Source organism: Rhinopithecus roxellana, chromosome 13, assembly GCF_007565055.1.
Source record: "Rhinopithecus roxellana isolate Shanxi Qingling chromosome 13, ASM756505v1, whole genome shotgun sequence".
Taxonomy (NCBI): Eukaryota; Metazoa; Chordata; class Mammalia; order Primates; family Cercopithecidae; genus Rhinopithecus; species Rhinopithecus roxellana.
In genome coordinates, this window is record NC_044561.1 from 9806230 (window position 1) to 9825455 (window position 19226).

General features: G+C 56.0%; 1 protein-coding gene across 3 annotated transcripts in view; it reads left to right on the top strand.

Annotated features, from left to right (window-relative positions):
* Window positions 1-12533, top strand: part of MED15 (mediator complex subunit 15) — an 86520-nt gene extending 73987 nt beyond the window's left edge. For all 3 annotated transcript variants that reach the window (XM_010368995.2, XM_010368996.2, XM_030915486.1), the window contains 9 exons: window positions 7500-7636; window positions 7729-7856; window positions 8042-8176; window positions 8256-8319; window positions 9294-9360; window positions 9795-9955; window positions 10041-10207; window positions 10671-10769; window positions 11475-12533. In XM_010368995.2, the coding sequence (XP_010367297.1) occupies window positions 7500-7636; window positions 7729-7856; window positions 8042-8176; window positions 8256-8319; window positions 9294-9360; window positions 9795-9955; window positions 10041-10207; window positions 10671-10769; window positions 11475-11611 (1095 nt within the window). In that variant the 3' untranslated portion in view covers window positions 11612-12533. The remainder of the gene's footprint in view (window positions 1-7499; window positions 7637-7728; window positions 7857-8041; window positions 8177-8255; window positions 8320-9293; window positions 9361-9794; window positions 9956-10040; window positions 10208-10670; window positions 10770-11474) is intronic.
* Window positions 12534-19226: the final 6693 nt, after the last annotated feature.

Consider the following 19226-nt stretch of genomic DNA (forward strand, 5'->3'; position numbering starts at 1 on the left):
CTGGTTCACATAGTGACATACTGTCTCTTAATTATATATATATATATATATATTTTTTTTTTTTTTCATGGGAAAATATATATATATGTGTGTGTGTGTATTTTTTTATTTTTTGAGACAGAATCTCGCTCTCCCAGTCTGGAGTGCAGTGGCACAATCTCGGCTCACTGCAAGATCTGCCTCCTGGGTTTGCGCCATTCTCCTGCCTCAGCCTCCCGAGTAGCTGGGACCACAGGCGCCCACCACCATACCCGGCTAATTTTTTGTATTTTTAGTAGAGACGGGGTTTCACCGTGTTAGCCAGGATGTCTCGATCTCCTGACCTTGTGATCCGCCCGCCTCAGCCTCCCAAAGTGCTGGGATTACAGGCGTGAGCCACCGCGCCCGGCCATATATTTTAAAAATGGAAGAAAAAAAAACCCCTAAAAGTCAACTAAAATTAAATAAAATGAAAAAATGCAGTTCCTCAGTCGTACCAAATAAATTTCAAGCCTGCATTTTCCCACAGGGAAGCTAGTGGCTGCTCCAGTGGACAGCACAGACTCCAGAACGTGGCCTTTGTGGCCGAAGTGGCATTGGGCCATGCTGTTGTAGAGTTTGTTGTGTAGAGTGTGTAATTTGTAATACACATCCCCTTTCTAGGTAGAGGTAGACTTCTGTGTACATTATGCTTTTCGGGGATATGAATTCCCGGCTTCTCTTTATTTTATGAAATTTGGAATTGCTCCATGGTACAGTCATTTGTTTAACAAGTAGTTACCACATGCGTTCTGTGTGCCAGGCACTGTGCTAAGGTTCTGAGAATAAAATGATGCTGAAGTTCTCTAATCATACAGGCTTTCCATTTTAGTGGGTTTGTTGTGGAAACCTCAAATTTGCCAAAAGAACTTTACAATTCAGTTTCTGTTTTAGGGGCAATGCCTCTATAATCCTAGCAGACAGTGGTCCCTGCCCATCCCTGAATGCCCAGGTGCAGGCACTGCCACCACCCTGGCTTGTGCAGCGGTGTCTCTGCAGCTCTGTTCTACAGAGGAAGAAGTGGAGGCTGAGCCAGGATGGCCCTTGGTCCATGTGGCCCCAAGCCCGGTGCCACACACCACACACTGCCAAGAGAGTGGCCTGGGTCCCCATTGGGTGCATGTTAAATTTTTGCCTTCCCTGCATACTAACCCCCTGGGTTACCCCAGATGTGCCATTTACATAGTTACTGACTGGAACTTAGGTTCTTTGGCAGGGACCTCCTTTTTGGTAGTTGTTGAATTACAGCGGGAGGAAGTGCCTGGAACCTGCTGGTGGAAAGGCTTTGGTGAAAGAGCTCTCCAGAGGAGCAGAAGTTGGGGGTGAGGAAGTAGGTTGTTTGGCTGTGGTGGAAAGGAGGCCAGTGTGGGCAGAAGCCAGGGTGCAGTTCCCCATGGCCTGGAGGCTGTGAGCTCCGCGACCTGCTCACATGCTGCTGGTGTCTCCTTGACCAGACCCCTTTGGGTTCTGCGTGCTTGTCTGCTAAAACTGCTTCTCCTCCTTTCCCATAGCCTCTGGCTTAGTATCCACTGGGTTCACAGAATCAGGTTGGGTTGTTGTATGTGGAGGAATGACTTTAGTAGCAGCGTGTAGGACTGATTTTTATAAACACAAAAAGTCCCCAATGTTTTCAGTGTGGGATACGTGCCAGTGCCAGGTCTTGAGCTAAGCTCTTTGTGTACAGAGCCTCACTGTTTCTCGTTGCAGCAGGTCATAGTTCGAGCATTTAGCCCCTTTTACAGACTGAGAATGCCCCCAGGGAGCCACCAAGTCAGTATTGGGGGCTCAAATGAAACCTTTGCGCCTTGGCCTCTCAGCAGGATTCTTCTGGCAACTCCTCACTCCCCTTTCTGCTGGGCTGATGACCTGGCTCCTCCTTCTTGTTTACTGGGTACTCCTGGGTGGGCTCCCCCATTACCCTGCAAGACCAGGCTCTGTCCTGGGCTTTGGCTTGCCCATACTGTCTTGTGGGCTGGCCACTCCCCACACCCAGCTGCTGGTGTTGCCACCTAGACTTCTCACAGGCAGCCCCTCCCTCCCTCCTTCCCACCAGTTCCCAAACCCACTCAGTCTTTCCCTCCCCAACCTTCCCTGGCCCTTAGATTAAGGCTGCCCTGAGTTATGCCAGCTAATAGGTCTCACTCTCTTTAGAAGCTTCCAATCCCCACAGGCAAAGAGGTAAGGTGGAGTAGAGGAAGGATAGAGAAATATACGATGAAGCTAAAAAGTTAGTGCCTTGGAGTAAATGCCATGGAGAATTCTGGTTTGTCCTCTTTGCACTGTGTGGGGTGAGTGAGAGTGCCGGCATGGGAAGATGCTGGCTAACTCCACACAGATTTAGTCACCAGGTTCCGCCCATTCTCGCTGGCAGTGAGGGGCACACCCCTGAACCTTTGGGGTTGTTCACTGAGGACAAATGTGGCAGCATTTAGAAAGTATTCCTTGTCCTGGCAGTAGACAAAAGCCACAGGATTTATGGAAAGAGGAAGGAAGGCACAGAACCGGGGCAAAGTTCTGGTTTTGTTTCTGTTTTGTTGTTGTTGTAGTTTGTTTTTCTTTTTTTGAGACAGTCTCACGCTTGTGCCCCAGGCAGGAGTGCAGTGGCCTGATCTTGGCTCACTGCAACCTCCACCTCCCGGGTTCAAGTGATTCTCCTGCCTCAGCCTCCCGAGTAACTGGAATTACAGGTGCCTGCCACCATGCCTGGCTAATTTTTGTATTTTTAGGAGAGATGGGGTTTCACCATGTTGGCCAGGCTGGTCTTGAACTCCTAACTTCAGGTGATCCGCCCGCCTCGGCCACCCAAAGTTTTGGGATTATAGGCCTGAACCACTGCACCCAGCCTTATTCTGCGTTTTTAAAGCAGATTTGTTCATGCTTGTCAGCTGCAAGAAAGGAAACTGGCAGGAGTTTAGGGAGGGAGAAAAGCCAATGGAGGGACACCCTGGAGTGGAGGTCTCCCTGCTGCCCAGGCAGCTGCTCTGCAGCCCTTGCTGGTCCTGGCCTTCCCCGCAGAGGGCCCTCCCCCAGCTCAGCCCTCTACGTTGGGCTGCAGTACCAGGCTCCCTGGTACAGCCTCCCATACCTGGCTGTGGGACAGCCTTGGGGACGTGAGGCATGCTGGGCCCCGTGTACCAAGGGCATTCACCTGCCCACACCAGCTGGCTCCAGAGGTATGCTGCTGCTTTTGTGTCATTATCTTTCAATCCAGTCCCTTCTGAGAAAAGAGCTTATCCCAGGAACGTATCTGTTGACCTCACCAGGAATTACCCCACTGTGTCCCATCTGAGCTCTCAGGAGCTAGAACCTGCTGACTCTGGTGTGTCCAGTTGGCCATCCAGTGGCCACTGTCCCTCCAGCCACCTGCCCTCAGCAGTCAGCAAGACGCAGTCTGGAGACCACACTGCCCGTCTGCTCATGTTCTTTCCTTGTGGCAACAAATTGGGTCCAAGAAAACAGGTGGAGCCGAAAGAATGGGAATGTACGTGCCCCATGGGCTCTTCTCCAGAGGGCTCACAGGGCCCAGGCTCCCTCCCTCTGTCTTGACGGCCCATGGCTGCATCTTCCTGTAACGGTGGGCATGCCTCACGGACTCAGGCTACCAGGTCCAAGCAGGATTTTGTGCTGGGTGCATGCTGGATACGGTGCCCAGCACGGGGGCCCAGGGGGTGGCATAGCCCATGCCACAATCCTCCCTTGGCAGGTGTAAGCAGGCAGTGCCTTCCTCACTAGGGGCTCGTCATTTGACTAGAGAGGCACTGTTGCCCCTGTTCCCTGCTCCAATCCCAGACCTGACATGAGCCCAAGAGCTGGGAGGTTTCTTTCTCACCTCTCTGGCTGCCTCCCTAGAGCCTAGAGCCTGTCTTTGGATGAGTCTTTGGGGAGCTGCTTCTCATCCCAGGTGCTGGACTTGGACTGCCTGCCACGAACACCTGGGCACAGGGCCTGGTTTCCTGCTCTCGCGCTCTTGGAAATGAATGGGTTCCCTTCGTTTGTTTTTCTTCCCACTAGAAATCTCCCTGCCTCCCATCCTCTGGGCTCTGCTGGCTGCCAGCTGCCAGGGTGAAACCCGTGTTCCACTGCGCCCTGGGGAGTGCCTCCAGGGGGTACACTGAGTGCTGGAGCCGGGAGCAAGGAACAGTTCCCAGTGTGTGGGGGGGACCAGGGGGAGCGTGCAGTGCCGCCAGCCTTGCCTGAGGGTTCCTCTGTGGGATGGAGCTCCTTGGACCAGCCTTTCTGCCCTCCCACCTCCTCTCTGGCCCACTTTGTATTCACCTGCCTTCAGCTCCAGGCTGCTGTGTGGGTCCCTTTCCCAGAAATGCAGTTCATGCCATTGTTGCTGGGGTGTTGATGTTTAACGTGCCTGAGCTCCCTTCATCACTAGGGTGACCTTGAGCAAGTCACTTCCCTCTGAGCTCCCTGTTCCCAACTTGTGACACAGGTGACAGGTGGTGTGCACTTAGAAGCTCCTTCCCTAGCAGGTGTGACATTCTTGTCCTGGGCCCTTTGCTAGCAGCTGTGACACACCGGCACCCGCGCCCCTGGCCGAATATGACCAGAGAGAGCGCAGAGCAGCAGTTCCCCTTGGTCCTTGGCCCTGTCCCCGCTAGGGGCTCATCCTTTGACTGGAGAGGCACTGTTGCCTCCCCATTTCCTGCTCCAATCCCAGACCTGACCTGAGCCCAAGGGCTGGGAGGTTTCTTTCTCACCTCTCTGGCTGCCTCTCTAGAGCCAGTTCTGTCTTCAGATGAGTCTTCAGGGGGGCTGCTTCTCATCCCAGATGCTGGACTTGGACTGTCTACCACTGACACCTGGGCACAGGGCCTGGCTTCCTGTTCTCGTGCTCTTGGAAATGAAAGGGTGCCCTTCGTTTGTTTTTCTTCCCACTAGAAATCTCCCTGCCTCTCATCCTCTGGGCTCTGCTGGCTGCCAGCTGCCCTGGCCTGGAGCAGCTGAAGAACTGAGATAGACCTAAGTTCTGGGTGGGTGCTTGGGGGTCCCACGGGCGTGGCTGGTGAGATTGCTGCTTCGGGGCCAAAGTGGGTGCTGGGCTGCCTGAGGTTCGATAGCAGATGAGAACTCTCGAGTGGCAGTGAGGGCTGTGTGGTATCCTTCCCTGCTCGGCAGCCTCTGCCCAGCCTGCAGCTGCCTTGCTTCTCAGAGAAACACTGAGCTTTAGGCTGCAGACAAGAGCTGACCATCTCCTAGAAGGGCCAGCTGCTCAGGCACAGGCACCTCTCTGGAAGAGGCGGTCAGAGAGAGGCGAGGGGGAGGGGCCTGACCTTCAAGCAGGAAGAGAGGTGAGCTTGTGAGACAGCTTTCTGGGGTGCAGGTAGAGAGCAGCAGCAAGTCAGGCACAGGTCAGGAAAGGCAGAGTGGTGACGGGGCTGCTGGGGGCTTTAGAAGGGAGTCCACCACAGGGCGGGCCGTGCTCCACAGGGTTGGGCTGAGCGTGGAGCCCGGAGTCTTTGCTTCCCACTCCTCGGTGCCGTCTGTGGTTCTCTGTATGGAATTTTCTGGCCTTGGGATTTTGTTGACGCCTGGATGAGTCTAGAACATGTGTTCCGGTGTCTGAGACATGCCCTCACTCCCCTTCAGCCAGGGCTCTGTGCACCCCAGCACTGTGAATGCACAGGACTTTGGTGGGAGAAACCTCTACTTGTTCAACTCAGAATTTTTAGCAAATGAAGTCACATCAGTCCCTGTTTCTGACCTTGCTAACCTTTGCGAGAATCACCACGAGCCATTTTGCTCCACTAGGTAGAGCGATGAGGCCCGGCAGGCTGAGGCTGGGGCTCCTGCCCTCTGCCCCTCCTATCCCAGGCAGGGGTGTCTTGATCACAAAGCAGTGGAAACAGTCCATTCCATCGGTTGATGTCCACTGGGCCAGTGGCTTTGGATAGGGACCTCTGACCCAGCCATGCTGGAAGTGCCCTGCTGTGGTCACACCCTGTGCCTTAGCCCCCCACCCCCTGGTCTCCCAGCACACGTGGTTCAGGAGCGGCCTGCACCCAACATCCCTTGCAGCACTGTCAGGCACACCCCATGGAACAGGCAGGACAGAAAGAGCATTCCGCTCCAGGAGCTTGATCCAGGTGGTGCTGAAAGGGCAGTGCTACCCTGCCCTCTGCTGCCTGGTGGGGTGGTGAGGAGGGCAGCAATCTGTTTGTGGGCTCTGGGCCTGGTTCCCAATTTAAGGAGCTTAGAAAGCAGCAGTCCTGTCCCAGTACTCACAGCACTGTAGTGGAGGTGCTTGTGGGGTCTTGTGAGCCGTGGCCCCAGACAGGTCCTCATGGCCAGAGTGCCCCAGGAGAAGCACTGAGTTGGTCTACAGAAATGGACGGTCCAGGGGCCTGGCTCCTAGGCAGGCTGTGAGGGGATGCTCGGCATGCAGGGGGTTGACTAGGGTGTGGGAAATACCACCATGGGCCCATGGGGGCCTCTGAAGCTAGCAGGGCCTTCAGGGTTCCCCCAGTGTGACAAGGCAGCCCTCTTTGCTGAGAGTCCCTCTAGGGGAGGCCATTCACCCAGGTCTGGCAGGCAGCTGTCCTCCCCATCAAAACTGCCATCTGTGCTCCACCCCAGGAAGGTGTGGGTGTTTCACACATGCTTGTCCCTGGTGCCTGGGTGGTGTGGTTTCATCCCTAGAGTTTATGGATGAAGACAGTGGTGTCCCTCGTGCAGACAATGGGCTGATCGATCTTATTTGTATCGTGCCCAATAAGGCCTGGGGAGCAGAGCAGCAGCCTTGCTCTGCAGACACACAGGGCCTCAGAGGACTCAGGTGCACACCTGCATGGCAGAACCAGGCTCTGGGCCCAGGTGTCTTTGATACTGAGTAGCTCGCCTCTCCCAGAGGCGCTGGTGTGGGCTGATACCAGTGCCACCATGGGTGTGTGTGTGGCTTCCTGGGCCACCTCACTCCAATTAAGCAGGTCCAGGTGGGACACAGCCTGGGACCAGCCCTGCAGCTGCATGTGTTAACCAAACAGATGGCCGCGGCCACTGGGATTGTCCTTGGTGCAGTCAGCCTGTGGGCTGCGGGGGCTTGTGGAAGCATGTGGGAAGACAGTCCCACTGATCAGCAGAGCAAGGTCCTCACCAACCCACAAAGGAGCATGTCACAGGACAGGCAGGTGTGGCAGGGAAGGCCAGGCTAGTGCCAGCCGAGGGCATTACCTCCCAGACTGCCCTTTTCCTCACACTTCTGTGACACAGCCCTCAAAGCCTGTGTCTTTGTGGGCCCCTGGCCAAGGAGCAAGGGCTGCCCTGCCTGGGCCCCCCTGCCAGTCCCTTGGTCACTTCATGCTGTGTGCCATGCTGGGGGAGTGTGCCTGTGTGTATGTCCTGGTGGCATTTGGATGAAGACACGGGTGTGTGGTGAGGCTGTGCGGGAGGACGGGCCTGTGCGTGAGGTGGGCAGGTGGTGTGGAGGCGGGCGGGCATGTGGCAGTGCGCCAGCTGAGCCCCTTCACTTCCAGGTCAGCCAGAGCAGCCTCCCCATGCTGTCCTCGCCATCACCGGGCCAGCAGGTGCAGACCCCGCAGTCGATGCCCCCTCCCCCGCAGCCGTCCCCGCAGCCTGGCCAGCCCGGCTCACAGCCCAATTCCAACGTCAGGTAGGCCTGGCCTGGGGTGTCCCTCCCCGCCTGGACCTCAAGGCCGGCCCTGCCTGGACCCTGGCTCACATGTTTCTCTCACTTGTCTGCAGCTCCGGCCCTGCCCCATCCCCCAGTAGCTTCCTGCCCAGCCCTTCACCGCAGCCCTCCCAGAGCCCAGTGACGGCGCGGACCCCACAGAACTTCAGTGTCCCCTCACCTGGACCTTTAAACACACCTGGTAAGTTGGGCCTGGGGTCCATGGCCCCATCGTGTGACCTGTATCGGCCTGGTGGGTTGAGGTGCTGAGGTCACCACTCACTGTTATGAGGCCTCAGCTCATACTGGGTGTGCGAGCTCTGGGGCCCTCAGAGCTCAAGCTCCCCACCTGAGGGTCGAGTGGCCTCACCCACCTGTGTCCTGCAGTGAACCCCAGCTCTGTCATGAGCCCAGCCGGCTCCAGCCAGGCTGAGGAGCAGCAGTACCTGGACAAGCTGAAGCAGCTGTCCAAGTACATCGAGCCCCTGCGTCGCATGATCAACAAGATCGACAAGAATGAAGGTGGGCTGCGGCCGGGGCAGGGCCTGCACCCTGGGGACACTGCCGGGCTTGTGTCTTAGTGTCCTCTCTTCTGTCCCAGACAGAAAAAAGGACCTGAGTAAGATGAAGAGCCTTCTGGACATTCTGACAGACCCCTCGAAGCGGTGAGCTTTGCACACAGCCCACGGAGGGTCCACAGGGGCATGGATAGCCCAGCCATGGATGAGCACTTGGTGATGATGTGGGTTTAGCAAAGGCACCGGGCAGCTCTTTGAGCCCTGGCCAGAGGCCTCCAAGGCTCCACTCTGGTGTGTGCTGAGGCTTCAAGCCCAGGCTTCATCTTGGCCGGTGCCCAGCCTTTGCCCTACTCCTGGCTGCTGCTGTGGTCCTCATGCTGGGCCATCACAGCCAGACCTCACCAGCCAGCAGCCAGGGGCCAGCTTGCAGTGGCCTGACCATCAGCTGGTCCTGATGGGCCTGAGCCTGACCTGGAGTTCTGCCCCTGACTTGCCGGTGACCATGGGCAGGCAACTGCATCTCAGTTACCCATGTGTAGCTCATGTGTGCTGTCATGAAAATGAAATAAGATGGCTCTGGTGAGAAGCAGGTGGAAGGCAGGGCCGCTGGCCACGGCGCTGTGAGGATCAGCGCTTGGGCAGTGCCTCCAAACTGCATGGGCACTGGCATATACCTCCCACTCACCTCAACTCAGGCTATTCCCCCCACCCCGTCTAGAAGGGTCTCTTTGTTCTGCTTGTCTGGATAGAATGCCAGTCACTATTGGGTGGTCCTCCAGGCCTTCATGGGTTGATCCTTCGTGAGGTTTATAGGGATGAGCGGGGCAGAGACTGGCCTACATGAAAATGAGGCATTCCCAGCCTGATCAGGGGCCTGGCCACTGTCCCTTCTCTTGCCCCATCACCTCACTCTGCCAACCAGGGACAAGCAACTCCTGGGTTTGAGGGCTGCCTGCCTTCAACTCTGGGTCTGGGAACAGCCGGTCAACTGGTAGGAGGTCCTGCAGAGGAGGTTTCTGATGGCCAAGGCCCAGTGGCAGTGGTTGGGATCCCAGCCTGAGAGCTGCCATGTCTCCCACTCCTCCAGCACAGAGGTCAGCCCAAGTCCTCTCTCTCTGCAGGTGTCCCCTGAAGACGTTGCAAAAGTGTGAGATCGCCCTGGAGAAACTCAAGAATGACATGGCGGTGGTGAGTGGGATGCCAGATACTCCTGGTTCCTAGGGGAACCAGGGCTCCCCCAAGAGCTCCTGGGAGCACCGCTGGGATGGTCCTTCAAGATCAGGACATCTGGGTGGCGGCTGGGCCTGACCTTGGACCCTGCCCGCGAGGCTTCCAGGCCAGGTCTGCTGTGCTGGATGGGAACATGGGAGAAGTCACCCTCTGTCTATGGCCCCGTGGGTGCCTCCTCCACCCAGTTCAGAGGAGGCAGGGACTGTAGGGAAGACAGGCTGTAGGGGTGGAGGATTATTCCCAGGATCAGCCAACATTGTCTGCACAAGGGTGGAGGCTGTGAGAGGCCTCAGGAATCTGGCTGTGAGTGACGACGGGCCTGGGGTGTGAAAGCCCCCTAAATGGGGAACCCTCAGGTCCTGGGCTGCTGACCATGCCCATCCTGCCTCCAGCCCACTCCCCCACCGCCCCCGGTGCCACCGACCAAACAGCAGTACCTATGCCAGCCGCTCCTGGACGCCGTCCTGGCCAACATCCGCTCACCTGTCTTCAACCATTCCCTGTACCGCACATTCGTTCCAGCCATGACCGCCATTCACGGCCCACCCATCACGTACGTCCAGCTGGGCTGGGCTTCGCGGAGGGCGGCCAGCCCTGGGCCGTGTGTGCCCGTTGTGGTCACCATGCCGCCTCCCCAGGGCCCCGGTGGTGTGCACCCGGAAGCGCAGGCTTGAGGATGATGAGCGGCAGAGCATCCCCAGTGTGCTCCAGGGCGAGGTGGCCAGGCTGGACCCCAAGTTCCTAGTAAACCTGGACCCTTCTCACTGCAGCAACAATGGCACTGTGCACCTGATCTGCAAGCTGGGTGAGTGTCCAGAGGGCTGGGGCTGGCATAGGAAAGCAAGCCCTGACCGCAGCCCCAGGACTCTGCCGTCTGAGCCAGAGAGCACAGCGCCCAGAACCCACCCTGTATTCACGCCCAGCCAGGCTGTCTGCTCTATCCTCACACACACCGGGCCCCGGACAGCCTGACGATGCCTCAGTCCCCACTGCCAAAGCCCGCACACTCTCACCTCCCCAACACAGATGTGGCTCTGCTTGCCTGGGGCCCTAGGGAGGTGGTAGGCAGGACCTCTGGGCACCCATCGATGCAGGGCACTCCAGGCTTCATGTTTGGAAATCTGAGAGTCAGAGAGACCTCCTCCAGGCTTTGCCACAAGCCTCACCAGAACCTCCCAGGGTGTGAAGAGTCCTGTTCCAGAGCAGGGCTATGAGGCAGGGCAGGCCGGGGCTCGTCCAGGTCACAGATACAGCCTTCTGTGTTGCAGATGACAAGGACCTCCCCAGTGTGCCACCGCTGGAGCTCAGTGTGCCCGCTGACTATCCGGCCCAAAGCCCTCTGTGGATCGACCGGCAGTGGCAGTATGGTAGGTAGACCCAGAGGAGCTGTCTGGGGACCCAGGGCAAGCAGGGGTCATTGTGGAAAACCAGGCTTCCATTGCAGCGGGGACAGCCACTGTGCGCTCCTGCCCCTCCCCAGCTCAAGCCCCTCCCTCGCCTCTTCTGGCTCCTCCTGCACAGACAGGAGCGGGTTGTCCAGTGGTTACCTGAGAGGAAAGGGTCTCTGCTCCCACTGTGTCCCTTCGCCCCTTCAACTTGTGTCAGGTCAACTGTCCAGGGTGGTTGTGTTCAGTGGGTGAGGGGTAAGCCCATGGCTCAAGGACAGACCCTGCTCTTCCCGGAGGCCACTAGCTTCCCAAAGGCCACTACCTTGGCGGGGCTGATGGGTCCCACCGGCAGCTTGAGCGCACAGGGCCCCATCTGGGTGATGTGGCTCCAGAGAGAACTATGGTGGCAGGGGGCAGTCTCCCTGAGCACAGAGCTGGCACACAGCAGAGCCGGGCTGGGTCCCCAAGGTTGTTAGAGGCAGAGCCCTAGATCCTGTTCAGATTCAGTTCTTCACTGACGATGAGGCTCTGGGAGGAGAACCTGAAGGCCGGGCACCATGCAGGACATCACCTCCTGGTGCTTCGGCTCGAGCCTGGGGCTGCCCCTTGCAGAGCACTGCCGGGTGTGCCAGGAGCGAGCTCTGCGCTGGCTGCCTTAGGTTCACACCTGCTACGTTGTTGCAGACGCCAACCCCTTCCTCCAGTCGGTGCACCGCTGCATGACCTCCAGGCTGCTGCAGCTCCCGGACAAGCACTCGGTCACCGCCTTGCTCAACACCTGGGCCCAGAGCGTCCACCAGGCCTGCCTCTCAGCCGCCTAGCCATAACTGCAGGGATGGCCCGCAGCCTCATCGGGGCCAAGGACACACGCCTCCTGTCAGACACTTCTAGGTGTTGGCTTCCTTAGAGAGCCTGGGGTTAGGTTAGCTTTCCTGCTTTTATCTTCTGCCTTGGGGACCTGCCAAACGAAATCCCACACCTGTACAGAACTGGGATAGGCGCAGTGGAGCGGGCTGCTTGGGGGGCGTTGGCCAACTTCTTAGAGAAGGCCCCTCCATGTGTCTTCCTCCAAGGAGCCAGATGCGATCCTCGGGCTGCTCTCACCGTGGCCTGTCCAGGGTCCAGGTCCGTCTCAGCAGCGTGAGGGTGCACTCAGGGTGTTGTTAGAGCATCTTGTGTGTGCTAGACACACTGCTACTCGTTTCTATAGGAGAACACAGAGGACGTAGGAAACCCTTAAAACACACATGGGATTCTCTGGTCACAGTTTTGGGTTCAGGCTATGCTGCGTTGGGCAGGTGCGGCACCCCCAGGGAAGCCCCCAAGTCCAGGGCACAGGCTGCCTTTTGGAGGGAGGGCTGGCCCATGGGTACTGCCAGCTTCCTGCCACCAGCTGGGCCTCAGCCCTCACGGCATTCCTGCTGAGCACTGTGGGGCACCCAGGGAGCCGGGACATCGGGGATCCTGCTGCTGGCACCCCTGCACCGCTGGCACGAAGGCCATGTCCCCACTGTGAAGGATGAAGAGCAAGGCCCTCGGGACCCGCGTCCTCAGAGCACCACACACTGAGCCACTCAGAGAGAATGGGCCTGGCAGCGGGCCAGGGCCATGCAGGGAGCGCCTCCCTGTGTTGCTTGCCACTCTGGGCACTGGCCAGCAGCCCTCTGGTGAGAAGAGGTCCCCCCTTTTTATGTGCACTACCCCACCATCTGTGATTATAATAAATTTATTATTCCCGTGTTTGTCAGTTGTTCATCACTATGTCCCCTTCTCCATGAATCTGGGCTCACTGTCCTGTCAGGATGCTGTTAGCCTTGGGGCTGGCAGTGTCCAGTCTGGCCCTGGACACCCTGGACCTCAGCTCTCCTTGTCTGACACACCGTCTCATTCCTTGGCCTGGTTGATCCCTCAGCTTCCTGGCAAAGTTCCTGCTCCCTGAAGTAGGAAAGGGCTGAGATTCATGCCAAGGAAGTGGGGCCGTGGAACTGGGAGGACTGCTGCCAGGTGACGGTGGGCACTAAGCTGGCCACCCCCAGACAATGGACGCAGCTGCAGCTGCTGCTGTGGTGGGAGGGGTGGCGCGGGTGTGGCCACAGCACTCTGGAGATGGCCCTCCAGGAAGAGAGGTGAGCTTGGCTGGACCCCCTGTCGGCGGTGTTGTGTCAGAGCAGGAGAAGATGGCATCTTGCCCCCAGGAGCATGCAGTCTGGGCAGGAGACCCAGGGTGATCTGTGTTTCGAAGGCAGCTCTGGCCCAGCCAGGGGACCAGGAAAGCCCTCCCACCTCCAGGGAGGGTGGGCGCAGCTCTGGCAACGCTTCTCTTCCAGGGCAGCTGCCAGGTCCCGGGATGAGCAAGACTTGGCTGCCCAGGCAGGTCCCTGCAGATAGCAGGGGCTGGGCTAGGGACCAGGGGCCGGGAAAGGACGCCTGATAGTGAGGATCCAAGCATACGACTTGGAAAGAAACAAGCTTTATTTTCAGTCTTCAGCAGGTAAGGTTTTACTTCATCATGTGCTTTTGTGTGAATGCCAAATATCGAAATAATAGCTAGAAAATAAACTAGCTGTTGTTTTGTCAGTTTGGAGATCAAATACTTTTTTCTATCTTGAGTCATTTATCTTGGAATTTAGCCAGGCTTAAAAGTAGTAGAATTACCAGGAAATGCTATAGAGAGCCAGAATCCACTTGGACGTTGGTGGGCCTGGCAGTGGAAAGCTGTGGGCGCAGATGCGGGTATCTCAAAGGCCCTGAACGGTGCAGGTGCTTGGTCCACATTGCTTGAAGCCTCTTCTGCTGAGAGACAAAGGTGTTCTTCAGGGTTGGCTTCAATGCAGGCAAGATGACAAGTGCTACCACAGGCAAGGGGCTCAGAAGCAGGCTGGGGGTGAGTAGTGGGACTGTCACCTTGAGCATCCCCAGGAGTGGAGTGTGCTGGGAGTCAGGCCTGTGTGGCCCTCACCAGGGCCCAGTGAGGCCAGGGCCTGTTCTGCTTCTGTGCTCCCTTCCTCCCTTCCCCACTCCTTCCCTGGTGCCCAGGCAGAAAAAGAGGCCGAGGCAAGTTTCAGAGCAGGAGTGGAAGTTTATTTTAAAAAGTTTTAGAACAGGAAAGAAAGGAAAGTATTCTTGGAAGAGACCTAAGCAGCATGTAAACGTCAAGTGCGGTGTTTAACCTTGATCCTAGTACTTTATAGACTGGCCCATTTCCCATCATTCTTCCCCTCGGGTGGGCTCCTTACATGCACAGTGCCCTCCTTGCCCTTGGGAGGTGAGCGCAGGCAGTGTTTTTAGGAAACTGTACGTATGCCTATCTGAGGCTTTCTTCCTTTTTCTGGTGGGGTGCCCCCAGAAAGTCATACTCTGCCATTTTGTCTCTTAATACACATGGCCAGGAAATTGCTTCTCCCTTGTGCCTGTATTCAATTAACACTTGAGTGAAACAGGTGCGACCGATCAGGAACTGGCATCTCCCTGATGCCAGGTGCCAATTTATCACTTTCATTTTTTATTTTTTAGAAGGAGTCTCACTGTCACCCAGGCTAGAGAGCAGTGGCGTGATCTTGGCTCACTGTAACCTCTGCCTCCCAGGTTCAAGTGATTCTCCTGCCTCAGCCTCCCGAGTAGCTGGGATTAGAGGCATGCACCACCACGCCTGGCTAATTTTTGTATTTTTAGTAGAGATGAGGTTTCACCATGTTGGCCAGGCTGGTCTAGAACTCCTGATGTCAAGTGACCCACCCACCTTGACCTCACAAAGTGCTGAGACACCATGCCCAGTCCTGGCTTTTTGTTGTTAATTGTTTTTTGAGACAGTGTCTCACTCTGTAGCCCAGGCTGGAGTACAGTAGTGCGATCACTACTGCACTGCACCCTTAATCTTCTGGGCTCAAGTGACCCTCCTGCCTTAGTCTCCCAAGTAGCTGGGACCACAGGCATGCACCACCCTACCCAGCTTTTTTTTTTTTTTTTTTTTTTTTTTGAGATGGAGTCTCGCTCTGTCACCCAGGCTGAAGTGCAGTGGCGTGATCTCACCTCACTGCAAGCTCCGCCTCCCGGGTTCACGCCATTCTCCTGCCTCAGCCTCCAGAGCAGCTGGGACCACAGGCGCCCGCCACCACGCCCGGCTAATTTTTTGTATTTTTAGTAGAGATGGGGTTTCACCATGCTAGCCAGGATGGTCTCGATCTGACCTCATGATCCGCCCCGCTCAGCCTCCCAAAGTGCTGGGATTACAGGCGTGAGCCACCGCGTCCTGCCACTAATTTTTTATTTTTTATTGTTTGTAGAGATGGGGTCTTCCTATGTTGCCTAGGCTTTTTTGTTTGTTTGTTTGTTTAAACAGAGACAGGGTCTTGCTATGTTGTCTAGGCTGGTCTTGAACTCCTGGGTTCAAGCAGTCCTCCCATCTTGGTCTCCCAAAGTGCTAGGATTACAGGCATGAACCACCAGGCCCAGTCTCCATTGTGAATCTTTTTTTTTCGAGACCGAATTTTGCTCTTGTTGCCCAGGCTGGAGTGCAATGGTGCGATTTTGGCTCACCGCAACCTCCGCCTCCCAGGTTCAAGTGATTCTCATCTCATGCCTCAGCCTCCTCAGTAGCTGGGATTACAGGCATGCGCCACCATACCCAGCTAATTTTTTTTATTTTTAGTAGCGATGGGGTTTCACTGTGCTAACCAGGATGGTCTTGATCTCCTGACCTCATGATCCACCCGCCTCGGCCTCCCAAAGTGCTGGGATTACAGGCGTGAGCCACCACGCCTGGCTTACCATTTTGATTTTTTTTTTTTTTTTTTTTTTTTTTGAGACAGAGTCTCACTCTGTCACCCAGGTTGGAGTGCAGTGGCGCGATCTCGGCTCACTGCAAGCTCTACCTCCCGGGTTCGTGCCATTTTCCTGCCTCAGTCTCCCGAGGAGCTGGGACTACCGGCGCCCACCATCACGCCCGGCTTATTTTCTGTATTTAGTAGAGATGGGGTTTCACTGTTAGCCAGGATGGTCTCGATCTCCTGACCTCGTGATCCGCCCGCCTCGGCCTCCCAAAGTGCTGGGATTACAGGCGTGAGCCACCACGCGCAGCTTACCATTTTGAATCTTAAGAGGAGAAAGTCTGGTTCTCTGGAAGGCCTGGGTAGCTTTTCTCCTGAGCATCTTGAGAAAAAAGTGCTCTGAGCACTCCTTGGGAAGTCCGAGTCAGCACATGCAGCCAGGTGGGTGCTCCCTGGCTGCTCTCCCAGAGGTCAGAATAGCTGGAGGCAACTGGAGGGAGGAGGCTGCAGATGTATTGAAGTCAGGAAGACCCAACAGTGGAAAGAGAAGTTGCTGGTGCCTGACCCTCGGCTTGACGCTGTGCTCCCCTGGACTGGGCTGGGTGTCAAAAGGCCTCCACCCTCCAAAGTGCCAGCCTTCTGCTGTGGCTGAAAAGCATTTGCTCCTCCTCCTCCTCTCACTTCTTTGCATTCTTCTGACCTCTTAAGTGCGTACAAAGATTCACATGGATATTAAAGTCAATGGTGATTTTCATAGCTGGAATACTCGTTGGGAGAAAGTAGGAATTGCTTTTTTTTTTCTTTTCTTTTTATTTATTTATTTATTTATTTTTTTGAGACAGGTCTCTCACTCTGTTGCCTGGGCTGGAGTGCAGTGATGCGATCTTGGCTCACTGCAGCCTCCATCTCCCAGGCTCAAGTGATCCTCCTACCTCAGCCTTCTGAGTAGCTGGGACCAGAGGTGTGAGCCTCCATGGCCTGGCTAATTTTTTGTATTTTTAGTAGAGATGGGGTTTCACCATGTTGCCCAGGCTGGTCTCAAACTCCTGAGCTCGGGCGATCCAGCTACCTCGGCCTCCCAAAGTTCTGGGATTACAGGCGTGAGCCACTGTGCCTGGCCAAAAGTAGAAATTCTTGACTGGGAAACAATTTGATTTCTTTTGGCCCCTTCTCACTTGAGAAAATTGTGCTGAGAATTCTGGTTTTGAGAGTGAAGGGAAGCTAGCTTAATTTTTAAAGTGAAGGCTACATGAGTCCTCTCTCCAGTGTGGTGGCTCACACCTGTAAACCCAGCACTTTGGGATGCAGAAGCTGGCAGATCACTTGAGCTCAGAAGTTCAAGACCAGCCTGGCAACGTAGTGAGACCCCATCTCTACAAAAAAATTTAAAAATTAGCAGAGTGTAGTGGTGCGTGCCTGTAGTCCTGGCTACTTGGGATGCTGAGGTGGGAGGATTGCTTGAGCCCAGGAGTTGGAGGCTGCAGTGAGCCATGATGGGGCATTGCACTCCAGCCTGGGCAACATAGCGAGAACTTGTCTCAAAAAAATACAAAGAGTCCTCTCTCATTTATGTTGGAAATGTCAGGGTTATTGGCCATTTAGGGGATCTAACTTGCTCTTGGATGTCCAAGAGGAAAGGTATCGATTTCTCCTGATTGCACAGGGCCTCTGCTGGTGGGTCACCTGCACGAGGTGACCAGAATCTGAGTCACCTCAGGTCATGCAGGTGCTGGTACATCCTAGAGACAGGATGTGTTGGTCACGGAAGACAGTGGGCCACAAATGGGTTCCAGGGGAATAGCGTCTGGTGCGAGGAGTGGGGTGTGGAGGTGCAGGGGGCAGGGGTGGTGTCCGGAGAGCCTGAAGTGCTGCCAGAGGCTCCAGGCCAGGAGGTCTGAGAAGCATCTGGATTTGGCCTGTTCACAGCAGGGGAGTGTGGCCTAGTGGCAAAAAGTTGAGGGCATCCTAGGAGTTGAGGAGGTGGCAGCGGTTAGAATAAACCACTCTGGAGGCGTCCAGGGGTGGAGAGACGAGAATGTGCAAGAAATGCCTTCAGCCTGGCCTCCTCAGGACCCCGGCCACCGGCCTCCCTCCTAGATGTCCCCAGAGCTTCCTCCTCCTTGTGCCCCAGAACTGGTTCCTGAGTTGCTCCAACCCCAGGCCTCCCCTGGAAGTCCCCCCAAGTGCCTCCCAGCTGGGACCCCTAACTGCATTTTGCTTCTGCTCTCGTGCCAGTAGTCCCCCTTTCTCTCCAGCGTCCGGTGCTCTCATGCCAGTAGTGCCCCTTTCTCTCCAGCATCTGGTGCTCTCATGCCAGTAGTGCCCCTTTCTCTCCAGCGTCCGCTGCTCTCGTGCCAGTAGTCCCCCTTTCTCTCCAGCGTCTGGTGCTCTCGTGCCAGTAGTCCTCCTTTCTCTCCAGTGTCTGGGCCCCAACTACCAAGACCCTGCCTCTTCACTGAGCTTTGCTGTGCTTAGTTCTCTACTCAGTAGGTTGTGTCTGCCTCCACTCCTGGCCAGACACTGCCCTGGGGCTGAGTGTACAGTCCCCAGCCATTCGCGAGAACCTCAGAGCTTCTGGAAGCCATAGACACGGCACATGCTTCAGGTTGTCAGGTTTTTTTTTTTTTTTGGAGACAGAGTCTTGCTCTGTCACCCAGGCTGGAGTGCAGTGACATGATCATGGCTCACTGCAGCCTTGACCTTCTGGGCCCGGGTGATCCTCCCACCCTATCTCAAGTAGCTGGGACCACATGTGTGAGCCACCACCACACCTAGCTTCTTGAATCTTTTTTTTTTTTTTTTGAGACAGTCTCACTCTGTCACCCAGGCTGAAGTGCAGTGGCACAATCTTGGCTCACTGCAACCTCCGGCTCCCAGGTTCAAGCGATTCTCCAGCCTCAACCTCCCGAGTAGCTGGGATTACAGGTAGGTGGCACCACACCCAGCTAATTTTTATGTCTTTCGTAGAGACGAAGTTTCACCGTGTTGGCCAGGCTGATCTTGAACTCCTGACCTCAGGTGATCTGCCCATCTTGGCCTCCCAAAGTGCTGGGATTATAGGTGTGAGCCACATGCCCAGCCAACTTTTTGAATCTTTTGTAGGGATGGGCTCTTGCTATATTGCCCAGGCTGGGCTTAAACTTCTTGGCTCAAGTGATCCTCCCTGCTTTGGTTTCCCAAAGTTCTGGGATTACAGGCCAATCTAGTCAATGTTGATATTAAGTAGAAGGCAAAATTCACATGGCTCAGGCCCAGCAGGCTCAGGCTGGGTGTGGTGCCATCTACCTGTAATCCCAGCTACTCAGGAGGCTGAGGCAGGAGAATCGCTTGAACCCAGGAGCCGGAGGTTGCAGTGAGCCAAGATCGTGCCACTGCACTCCAGCCTGAGTGACAGAGACTCTGTCTCAAAAAAAAGAAAAAAAAAAAAACAGATTCAAGCAGGCCCTCACCCTTTCTGTCACAGGCACTTTGGTGTTAACATGCACCTTGGTTTTGCTGCTGCTGTGTCTACTGTGCCCCTAGGCAAGGAAAGCAAAGGAAACCAGAGGGCCAGGCCCATGGACACTGGGGTGAGGGGCCAACCTGGGTGAGGGTGCCCAGCAGCTGTTTCTGCAGCCCCTGCGTGTTCAGGGACCCTGTGGGGGTGAACCGCCTGGCTACTGAGCCTAGG